At 41.7% G+C, this 12,443-nt stretch overlaps 1 protein-coding gene across 1 annotated transcript in view; it reads right to left on the minus strand.

Annotated features, from left to right (window-relative positions):
* Window positions 1-9,356: 9,356 nt before the first annotated feature.
* ano3 (anoctamin 3) overlaps window positions 9,357-12,443 on the minus strand; it is a gene marked incomplete at both ends in the record, with an annotated part of 110,667 nt that continues 107,580 nt past the window's right edge. Inside the window, 3 exons of the mRNA XM_084060403.1 lie at window positions 9,357-9,542; window positions 10,273-10,462; window positions 11,549-11,699. Of these exons, the coding sequence (XP_083916529.1) occupies window positions 9,357-9,542; window positions 10,273-10,462; window positions 11,549-11,699 (527 nt within the window). The remainder of the gene's footprint in view (window positions 9,543-10,272; window positions 10,463-11,548; window positions 11,700-12,443) is intronic.

Consider the following 12,443-nt stretch of genomic DNA (forward strand, 5'->3'; position numbering starts at 1 on the left):
GCTTTTTTGTGATACAGTCAACTCCTCTATAAACACCAGCATTATTACATTTTTGTCGAAGCGATTCCATGGAGCGAGTGATTCACAACAGAAGAAAAAAGATTGACTTTTCACTTGAATCACACCTTAATGTCAAGGGAACTGTGTAACCAAAGATATCATTTATATACAATACACACACACAGCGTATACATTGTTTTACATAGAAAACAAAGCTAAAGCATTATTTCATTTTCAGGTTAATTATGTAAACAGGAGTTAAGGTTCCAATGTTATGGATACACTTCATATCACAACATGGTAACAGTGGAACAATATTGTAACATAGTAATAACATTGTAACATTGTACTATAGTGTATGTAGTTAATTTGGTAACACTATATATTAAGGTTGTGTCCATAATGCATTATGATTGCATTTATAAGGCCTACCACTCGTTATAAATGTTTATAATCATGTATGACAAGTTATAACGTTTATGACATGGATAAGTACTGGTCATAATCTCAGTGGAACAGCACATTATAACGTCCATAACTTAGTCAGTTATAAAGTGTCTTTATTAAGTTGCTATGCATAGTTATACACATTTATAAATAGTGTTATGAAGCCTTATAAGCACATTATAATGCATTATAAGTGTGATGATAATGCATTATACTGTATACCCGACCTTTAAATAAAGCGTTACCTGGTAGTTATAATGGGCTGTTCCGCTGAGTTTATAATGCATTATGACCACCAGCACTCACAATACTTCATAAACCTTATTATATGCTGTTATGCATGATTATAAACATTTATAACCGGCATTGTAATGCATTATAAATGGGATTATAATGCATTTGAGTTTATAATGCATTATGACCAGCACTTACAATAATTCATAAACCTTGTTATATGCTGTTATGCATGATTATAAACATTTATATCAAGCATTATAATGCATTATAAATGTGCTTATAATGCATTGTAGACCCGACCTTAATATACAATCTTACCGTTCATTGTAATGTTCTACTGTACTTCCTATAGAGAACCCTAGCATGGATTCAACAGGTCGCCTCATTCATACTCAGTGGTGGAAAAAGTACGCAAATTCTTTACTTAAGTAAAAGTACCAATACTGCAATATAGAAATACTCTGTTACAAGTAAAAGTCCAGAATTCAAAATGTACTTCAGCAAAAGTACAAAAGTATTGGCATAGAAATGTACTTGAAGTACCAAAAGTAAAAGTACTAAAATATTTGAAAATAGCAGATCTACAAGCTCACAACACCTCGCGATAGCCTATGGCATAAAATAGGGCTAAAGTGGTTAATGTATGTTTTATAATGTCATAATTTATATCTGAAAAGTAACTAAAGTTTTCAAATAATTGTAGTGGAGTAAAAGTGCAATATTTGCCTTTGAGATGTAGTGGAATAGAAGTAAAAGTCTAGACAATTGGAAATACTCCAGTAAAGTAAAGGTACCTCAACATTGTACTTAAATACAGTACTTGAGTAAATGTACTTTGTTACTTTACACCACTGTCTGCTATTTCGGTACGAACGGAGCGTAAATGAATCACAGCACAGTAGAACATCTTACTGAACGTATAAATAATACTCATCGTTCTACTATTGCCATCAGAAGGGTTGAAACATAACGGCAGATTTTCCCACCACTGTGCAGCATTCATTGTGTATATTAAACAATAAACTCCAAACATACAAGGTCACATATAATCGACAGAATTAAACCCCAGAATGACTTGATAAACGTGACTTCCAAACTATTCTCAGTTAATTGCACGTACAGTACAAGCTAACATCTGGAAACGATGTCTTCAGCGAGATCTAGAATGATCCCACAGCAATGGCAGGCAGCAGCAATGTATTACACACATGCACGCACACGCACACACACACACATACACGCATACGCACACGCAAACACACACGCACACACACACGCACGCACGCACTAAACAGGTTTCATTCCTGCTTCTAGTCACAGAATTAAATATAAATAAATACAAAATTTCCTTCTGGGAAATAGAGACGTCTGAGAGAAGTAGACGGTCTGATATGTTTGATATTTATGATTTAATGAAAAAAAAAAAAAGTCCACCGCTGTGTTTCTGAGCATTGTGTTGCGTTTATGAATTTGGTGGAGTTGGATGCGGCACTAAGGATTCAAACGGGCATAGTGTAGATCAGTGGCGTGCACAGACATTTTGAGGGGCAGGTGCTCAAGTAAATTATACTTTTTTTTTGTTTATTTGGTCTGCTCTTTTTCCCTCTACACCTATACCTCTTTGCCAACAATAGCCGATCTGCAAGCCCACAACGCCTCGCGCTGCGAGGCGTTGTGGGCTTGTAGATCGGCTATTTTTGGCTAAAGTTCTCCTCAGAAAAGGGATGCTAGGTTTCGAGTGGTTATGGTAAAAAGAAAAATCATATCACATAAAGATTTGGCGGACCCCCTGTAGTAACTCTGAGGACCCCCTAGGGGTCCCGGACCCCCTGTTGAAGACCCCTGCTGTAAACTGGAAAAAAAAAGGGCACTTCTGGTCAAGAGGGCAAAGGGCAGGTGCTGTAGCACCACCTAGAGTCTATCTGTGCACGTCCCTGTCAGGGGTCTTGAACAGGCCTCCTCTGAGACACAGACCGAGTAGAAAAAAATTGTATCATTTTATCATGAGTATTAGTGAGGACCAATTATATGAAGATAGGTTGAAAATCGGTGAAGTCGTCCTTTAACATAGCTATTTTTGATCGCCTATTTTCGGCAAAGAGGTTTGGTGTAGAAGGGAAAAAAACAGCAGACCAAGTACCGAGCCAAAGGTCAAGATTACAACGTATTGAGGCTTTAAGTGGTTAAATGTCTGAAAACACACATTTAACATGACTCCAATATGTAGTGGGGGTCCCTGCTTCCTCTGTCTCTCAGCTAAGGGGTCCTTGGCCTGAAAAACGTTGGAAGACCCCTGGTATAGATTGTCAATGAAACCTCACAACATCATTCTGTCTGGACCTCCTGGGATCAAGGGTCCTACCAAATAAAAATGCACATGACTTGTAGGGATGTAACCGTTAAAGGTTTCATGACATAAATTTCTATTTATTAATTCATATTTTTTTTTTTTTTTTTTCTCTGAACATTCAGTGGATTTTCTGTGGTCTGGGGTTTTCTGAATAATTAGGCTCAGATAAGTGCTGTGATTGGCCTGTGGACTTTCATGTCACAGTCCATTAATCCCGCCCCCCCTCTCCGCCCCTCCCCTATCCTTCTCCTTTGGGGGGATGGAGCAGAGGTGATGATTGACAGGCAAAATCCCTCAACAGCGACACCCGCAGGCAAATAGGGTTATTTTTCATTACAGCTGAAAAGCCCTCAGAACAGAAGAGAAAAAAGAACCTGCCATGGCTCACTGGAGTGGATTCTTCAGTTAAAAACTTTTAACACACGTTTGAAGGACCATGATAGACTTTTAATGTTTTGTAAACCAGCATGTCATGAAACCTTTAAGATATATATATATTTTTATTTTATTTTTATTTGTTGATATGTAAAAATGATGACAAATTATTTAAAAAACACGTGCTTCTCCATTGATAGTGTCAGGCCTATTGCAAATAGAGGATGCAAATCACAAATCAATGTAGTAATTGATTATAAGCTTTATGTCTTCAAATCTCATTGTGACTAGACAATCATTATTATCATTCTGATATGTTATACGTGTGCTGAGGTGTTTGTTTTCAATAAGAATAAACACATCATGCTATTTATACGTTCTATGTATTATTGTGAATGTTTGCATCGCAATCATGCACTTCAGTGCAAATATACATGTAAAATATATCATGTAAAAAAAAAACATTATGCCTTATTATGATTGAAAATTATATACATTAGATCATCCTTCATATATTGACTGTACATTTATACTTATTGATAGAGTGTACATACAGTAATGTTCACTCATTCAGTCATTCACACATCCAGTGCACACATCATATCTAAGGCCAGCAGCTGGCGGGCATAAACCTTGTTTGATTTCAACGTTTGTAAATAAGTGGATTAGATAAGATGTGATAAGATCAATAAGTCATTCAAATGTCCTCAGCTGAAACCTGCTCCTATCATGTTCTATTATTATTATTATTATTATATTAGACAGAATTACCATTTTTGCTAACATTCACACTGGTAAAACAGAATGCTATGATTAGTGTCCGGGTACCTCAGTCAGTAGAGCTCTCACCTTTGGACCGCAAGGTCATGGGTTCGATCCCGGGGTACCGCCAACTCAGCGTATGAGTAGCGCGGCTTGGGTGCGGGAAGTCGTGCGGTAAAGTATACTGGGAGCTGATGGTAGGTGTGGCGCTCCACCTCAGCATCCCGTCTCCCAGGGGTCTAGTCATCTAGTGCATTGGAACCGGGATGGACTCCCACGTTCTCGGCTGATGCAGACAATAAGCCTCTCAGACCTACTTAACACATTCATTGCCAGGTATTAATTAATTACTTCATCCGCCACTGCTAGCGTTTTTACCTTATTTTGACGATCCACATAATTTTCTTTTCAACGCGGATGTAAACAAACGACGTTTCGGTGGAAAGACGAGTCTCTCTTCTTTACACCGGAAAAAAATAACATTGTAACCACGATCGTCCGCTCTGTAGTTATCGGCGGTTGAATAATAGCTCGTTTTCACCAAAAACACAATCTGGGAAAAATAAATCTGGGATAAATGTATTTTTATAAATCTGATAACATTGTAGTGGACGGGGTGAAAGTGTTTTAGATGATGTCATTTCCGCGTGCATCCTTCTCTGGAAGTCAAGGCATCGTTCATAGGTTGGCGAAGAGCGCCCTCTAGCGTAATCACTAAAAACACCAGATGACGCAATATTACGTCATTAGCAGTGAAGCGTTGGATTTGAGATGACATAATATTACGTCCATGGCAGTCAATGTGTTAAGAAGCCACGATGCCATACCATAATATGAAAATGTCCTAATATGTATATAAATAATAAACTTTGACTTGACTGTGATGCATATCATTTAGTTGTGCAGTGCTTTGTGAGCACCAGACATCCAAGCCCACACACACACACACACACACACACACACACACACACACACACACACACACACACACACACACACACACACACACACACACACACACACACACACACACACACACACACACACACACACACACACACACACGTACAGTATGTTTTCAACCAACCACACGTTCAGGGGGCTTCGGGTAACACAATGAGACGGACTGGTAGCAACGGGACGGAAGAACAGATTAGTGGCCCCTGGGGTTTTGGGGTAAACATAGCTCTGGGCCACAGCGTTAGAAGGAGTTCTCCTTAACGCTATGTGACTTTTCGGCCATTGTCCGCACAGCACCGGTAGCCTCTCGATTTTAGTAAAAGCCTTTGCTACTCACCAAAACAAAGACGGTATTAATATGTTGAAATCTCTCAGCCCCCCACCTTCTGTGTAAAATACACTTTTTGGCCAGTAAATAAACATTTTTTTAGTTACTCCACTGCGCCCCTACAGATCTAGTCCATAGAAAATTTCATTGACCAGATCTGTAGGGGGCGCAGTGGAGTAACTAAAAAAAGAAATCCGTCCGGTGTATTTTAGACAGGAAGTGGGGGGGGGGGGGGGGGGGGGCTCAGAGTGTTCCCACCAAGGAAAATAGGCTTTCAACATCTTAAAACCGTCTTTGTTTTCGTGAGTAGCGAAAGTGTATTCTTTATTTTTACTAAAGTCCAGAAGCTGCTAGGAGAACTCCTTCTAACGCTATGGACCAGAGCTATAATAGGGTAAACACACTAACATCGCTGATTATACGAGTCACATGGTGATTATAATACCAGTCTACTTATTGCAAAGCCATTTGCTGAGAGCAGCGGTACGTACTCACATTTCACACCGACCCACAAGCATGTGCATCCACAAGCAGGCACATGATGTGACAATGACGACACACGGCCACCGGAGGCACTATCAACACACCGAACTCACTCAGGACTGTCCGACTAACACACAGGCTCACAGGAAGGACCAGGCAATCAAGACAATCTATCAAAAAAATACATACAAAACATCGTTATTATTATTACCATGCATTTGACATGAATTCCATAAGAGTTCCTCTATCAAACATTTGAATGTTTGACACCTTTGATGGGTTTTTTAGTTGTTTTTTTTATAAACTCACCAATGCAAATAGAATTCAGCATGCGGCAAGAAGAATATAATTACAGTCAGTTTGCATAAACACCATGGTCCACACGTCACCAGAATCACCGTAGCTGTTAGTTCTGTCTGGGCTGTGGAACCTGACGCAGACACTCTGCATCTGCATAGTAAACATTACAATTGTACAGGATTTCCCTAAAGAAGCCAGGACACCGCGCTGGGCCAATGGGGGAGACTCCTGGCCCTGGCTCCTTGAAGCCAGGAACAATGGGTAGACCCCTGCCTCAAGCCAGGGCCAATGGGGAGACTCCTGGGTGAAGCCAGGGCCAATGGGGAGACTCCTGGGTGAAGCCAGGGCCAATGGGCATCAGGAGTTCTCAAAGTGGGGTCCAAGGACCATCAGGGTTCCTTGAGGTAGGGGGAGGGGTCCATAACTCTGAGAGCGTACACACGGAATCAAATGCCATTTGTGCGCTCTCAGTTATTGGGGTCCTTGAAGGACTGTGGGAAGACCAATACATGATCCAGGGCCAATGAACCAAGCCCTAGCATGAATCCAGGACTTTGGGAAGACCAATGCATGATGACTCCATGACAGCGCGGGAGCCAATAAGAAAACCCCTTACATGAGTCCAGGAGAGTGCAGGGCCAATGAGAAAACCCCTTACATGAGAGTCCAGGAGAGCGCAGTAGCCAATAAGAAAACCCCTCACATGAGTCAGCCAATGAGAAAACCCCTTACATGAGTCCAGGAGAGTGCAGTAGCCAATGAGAAAAAACCCTTACATGAGTCCAGGAGAGTGCAGTAGCCAATGAGAAAACCCCTTAAATGAGTCCAGGAGAGTGCAGTAGCCAATAAGAAAACCCCCTACATGAGTCCAGGAGAGCGCAGGGCCAATGAGAAAACCCCTTACATGAGAGTCCAGGAGAGCGCAGTAGCCAATGAAAAAAACCCTTACATGAGTCCAGGAGAGCGCAGTAGCCAATAGGAAGACTCCTATGTGAAGTTAGACATCTGAGGAGGAATGTAGAAGACATCTGCAGGAGTTTGAGGAGGTGCTGTCCAGAGTCTTGGTTTGGAAGAGGAGAAACCAAGAATAGGAGCTTCTTTGGTGTGTCGAGTCCAATGGAGCTGGACTCTCAAAGCTAAGCAGTGTGATGTGTGTGATGTGTGTGATGTGTGTAGAGATGTACCGATACTGTTTTTTCCTTCCTGATACCGATACGAATAACTTGCGTATCAGTCGATACAACCCAGTGAGACATAGTCGGCTATTAGAAGTCTGTCTAGAACCAATTTATAACTGGTCTAAAAGTGAACGTTTTTTCAACGGCTAGGCTTAGCCTAGATGTTGATTAGCTGTTTTTTAAGCATCAATATATAGACTGTCTATCGGGCCTGGAATTTTGTCATTTTAGGGGCAAGGCCACTTGGCCTTTGGTGTTTTTTTTTAGGGCACAAAGGCCAAATGCAAGGGCAGGAAGGCCATCAAATAAAACAAGATTTAAGTCCATTGACATAATTAATTGAATTTAAATCATTTTAAATTTAATATGTATTCTAGCTGCAATGAAATAAATAAATGATGGTATTTACTGATCCATGCTCAACATAAGACACTGGAAAGAAAGAGACACTGGTGTCTACATATTGACAAGAAAGAGACAGAGGAGAAAGTGGTAAAGTCAGCTGGGGCATTAAGGCCACTGTGGCCTCAGGGCGGGCCATTCGTGTTGAGGGGCACAAGTCCAAACTGAGGGGCAACGACGGCCATGGCCTTCGTGGCCTTCCTGAAATTCCTGCCCTGCTGTCTATACATAGCCGTTGAAAATCAACTTCTAGGCTAAGCCTAGCCGTTGAAAAAACGTTCACTTTTCGACCAGTTATAACCCATTTTAGCCTAGCCGTTTAGACACATTTTAGTGTCTAATCTAGGAATAAATCCAAATCCCATTAATAATTGTTAATGTGCAGCCACAAGTTAGTAATAATGTAAATAGTACAGTACAGTCGTGCAGCATCAACTGAAGCATTAAAAATATTACTGTAAATTATGTATCATCGAGTGATAAATTCTGTTGGTATCGGAATGGCATAGACTGACTAGGCCTGTCACATTATTACATTGCAATTATAATTATTATTTTGCATAATCATCATAATCGTTTCCATGTTGAAAAATCCTCACAAATTAAAAAAAAAAAAAAAAAAACAGAAATAGCTGATATACAAGCTTACAACGCGTCACTTTGTGACGCGTTGTAAGCTTGTAGATCAGCCATTTCTGCTACTTTCAAATGTATACAATTATTAAATATGTCAATACTTTCTTTGTATATTGAAGTTAGTTGTCATATCTGCCCTGCGCAATTTTTTTATACGAAGCCTAAAAGGCAAACATAAATGAAAGCTGTATTCATAATGTTCCAATGTGTTCAATGGCCAAACACACAATTAAATCGTTAATCATAATTATTTGAGTGACAATTAATCGTCAACTTAAATGTGTAATCGTGACAGTCCTAAGACTGACATATACTCACCCATACCGATACCAGCATTTCAGGCCGTATTGGCAGCTTCTCCGATTATATCGGTACAACTCTAGATGCATGCATGTGTGTGTGTGTGTGTGTGTGTGTGTGTGTGTGTGTGTGTGTGTGTGTGTGTGTGTGTGTGTGTGTGTGTGTGTGTATTACTATACTTGTGAGAACCAGTAGAATATGAGAAATATATGTTGTGAGGACCATTTTCTTGGTCCTCACAAGAGTTTACTATTAGAAAAAGATTCAGGTTGGGGTTAGGTTCAGGATTAGACAGGTTTAGGGGGTTGGGGTTGTAGATTTTCCCCTATTTTATACTTAGTTGTGTGGCGATGTCAAACACTGGAAAATAGCCGATCTACAAGCTCACAACGTGTCACAGCGCGACACGTTGTGAGCTTGTAGATCTGCTATTTTTCGGCTTTAGACTTGCAGTCAAAAACGCCCCCAAAATATCACAAATCAATCATGAAATCGGCTTCCTAAAATGTTGATGTCCTCACAAGTACAGTAATGCAAACGTGTGTGCGTGTGCGTGTGCATGTGCATGCGTGTGTGTGTGTGGTTGTGTGTGTGTGTCTTAAGGCCACTCGTGGTGGTAGTTATGTCCGTTCTTCTTCTTGCGGTCGGTCTGCAGGTGCTCCAGCTCTGCCTCGTACATGCTCTCCTGCATCAGGTACTTCTCCCGTCTCATGCGGTCACACAGGTCTTTGGGCATGTCCGGGATCAGGTACGCTATGAACGACTTGATGCCAAACACCAGGTGCTGAAGGGGAACAATTTATAGCAATCATGTAAACATACAGTATAGAGCACTGAAGTCCTGACGTCACTGCCGCTGTTTCGCTGGTTCGTGGCTTTATTTTTTGTGTTGGGGAATCTTAGATCTCCTCATAAGAACTGTGTTCCAAATATAAACACATCACCCTGGCGATTTTACTCATATGGATATAAAGCATCGACTGAAGGTGTAAACGTACACATTTACCCAAAGAGTAACACAATATAAACACTAGAAACGAGTCAAACGACCCAAAGACTACATTTCCCATGAACACGGCTGCTGTAAGACTTTTAAGGCAGAATTAATTACATTTTCGCCAGAAAACAGGCTATATCAAATATGAATGAATATCATAAACGATGCAGAGCCACCCCCCCTGACAGAAATGCCGGGGTGGTGTGTTTATGTTTGGAACACAGTTCTTATATGACGTGATCTAAGATTCTCCAAGATTTCGACACAAAAAATAAAGCCACGAACCAGCGGAACAGCACAGCGCCCTCTAGTGGCAGTGACGTCAGAGTTCGGTGCTCTATTACAGCATATAGAATTTTTCCCGAAAATTCTCAACATTTGGGAAAATACCCAATCCACAAGCTCACAATGTGTCACATTGCGACACGTTGTGAGCTTGTAGATCCGACTATTTTCGCTATTCGTTGAGGTACGATTAAGTATACGAAAATGTTATTTGTCAATAACAGTGACAGACCTCGAAGACGATGATGAAGGCCAGCCGGGCGGCCAGGACGTGCCAGAACTGCAGCGTGAAGTCGTAGGGGTCGGAGCTCCAGGGCGGCGCCCGGTAGTCTCTGTAGCGGCAGTACCTGGCGGGGGCGTGGCTGTCGTTGAGCGCCATGTCGAACACCGACAGACTGCTGTTCATGTAACCTCGCAAACATCTGGCGACGAGACAGCACAGCCAACCGTCAACAGAGTGATTCTGTTTTCATTATCTTAATTACCGTTTCTAAAGGCAGAAATACAGCCCGGTTCCCTTCCTTGTAACTCGATTTGGAAAGAGCGAAAACAGCCTCCATTCAACTGCCCACAACTATGGAACGGATGGTCGCGGCCACCACCCCCCCCGATTCTATGAGACTCGGATACGTCTTTTAAAGCGATAGGGCAGGGGTGATGCAACTTTGATGATGGCGAGGGCCACTATATTTCCAAACTCACTCCAGAGGGCCGATTTGCATATACTTTTGGGCAGACACCTCTTATCTCTGTATTTTAACTTCTTTCGTACATTTTTCGCCATTCTATGTCGCACAAAAGTAGCAAAAATAGCCGATCTACAAGCCCAAAACGTGCCGCAGTGCGACGTGTTTTGAGCTTGTGGATCTGCCATTTTTGAATTACAATCCTGAAAAGTTTTTTTTATTTTTTATTTCAAACGCATTTAGTTATACTTATGCAAAAGCAAAGCAAAGTTTGTTGTTTACCCAGGGTGTCGGACTAAGTACGAAACTTGTTTCCAGCCGGACCCTGCATGGAAGCCTTGCTCAAGGGCTATTCAGCGGTGATTCATGATCGATGTGATGAATTGGGGAATCAAACTAGGGACCTTCCGGTATCAAGGCCGCCCCTCTAACCACTAGGCCACCGCTGCCACTATGTTAGCTTTTACTAGTCATTAAGCTACTAATATAGACTGAAGCAATTAAAGCGGGTTATGTTTGCATGTTTGGAATTGTAACAGCTGAAATCAATAATATATCAGTATTCCCATATTAACCTGCGGGCCGTATTAAGTGAAGGTGGGGGCCGCATGTGGCCCCCGGGCCACCAGTTGCCCATGTATGCGATAGGCGGAATCAATCATACTGGAGATAAATATTCTTTGATTTTTCAACGGTTAGTGGAAACACAGTGGAAAATCGCTGGCAGTGGCTGAGTAAATTATGTTTTATTTCTTAAAGTATAAATCAGGCTTAAAGCTTTATTTATCCATGTCGCTGTTGCTGCTGCTACACATTACGTACCTGACCTCGTGGTGGTATCCCTTGTCCACACAGGGCCCGTACTTGAAGGCGTAGACGAAGCGAGGGATGTAGTCGGAGGTGATGGCGATGACGAAGGCGTTGGTGATGACCGCCAGCACGCCGATGCCCTCTAGGATGCCGTGCCAAATACCTGGTGGTAACCATGACAACCAAGAGGAAATGGATCTACCACCAATAAAGTAGTCGTTCACAGAAGATTGTGGGGCCTCAATGTCTGATTTCTAATGGTGCTTCAGGTCCGTGGTTTTGAACGTGGCCCTTGGGGGGCCTCACTGGAAGAAGGGCCGATTGGACAGGAGGGGAAATTTCTAGTGAGAGGTTTGGTGGGAAGGACACACTGCCAGTGTTGCCAGATCTGCTTATTATAATTTCCCCGCAATATTTTATTTGAAAATAGCCGATCTACAAGCGTCACAACGTGTCGCATCGCGACGCGTTGTGAAGCTTGTAGATCTGCTATTTTCAAATAGCTAATGTATATGTTAAAGTGCTCAAGTGGCCCATAGTCGCTTCTTTTGGGCTGGTTTTCCTAGACCTGGTAGCTTGTTTCTCTCACAGAATCTGGCTACACTGCACACTGCACCACTAAAATAGAGACATATGAGATATGGTAAAGAAAAAACAAAATAGTCTTGAAAGTGCGTCGTACAACTTTGTGTGTGCCTCCTACAACATCCAAACACTGCTGAATGAAGAACTATCTGACGTATTTCAGTAGCTCTGAGCCTCTGGCAGATGGAAAGAGTTAAATAGTAGGATAGTTCACCCAAAAAATACTTTTTTTCTATGGATTAGTCACCCCATGGAGACTTGAATGTCACATTCCTAAGACAATAATTTGATGACCGGCAGCGGTTCCGGTAGGAGACACAAA

This window comes from Gymnoscopelus microlampas (genome assembly GCF_963454915.1).
Source record: "Gymnoscopelus microlampas genome assembly, chromosome: 6".
Classification (NCBI taxonomy): domain Eukaryota; kingdom Metazoa; phylum Chordata; class Actinopteri; order Myctophiformes; family Myctophidae; genus Gymnoscopelus; species Gymnoscopelus microlampas.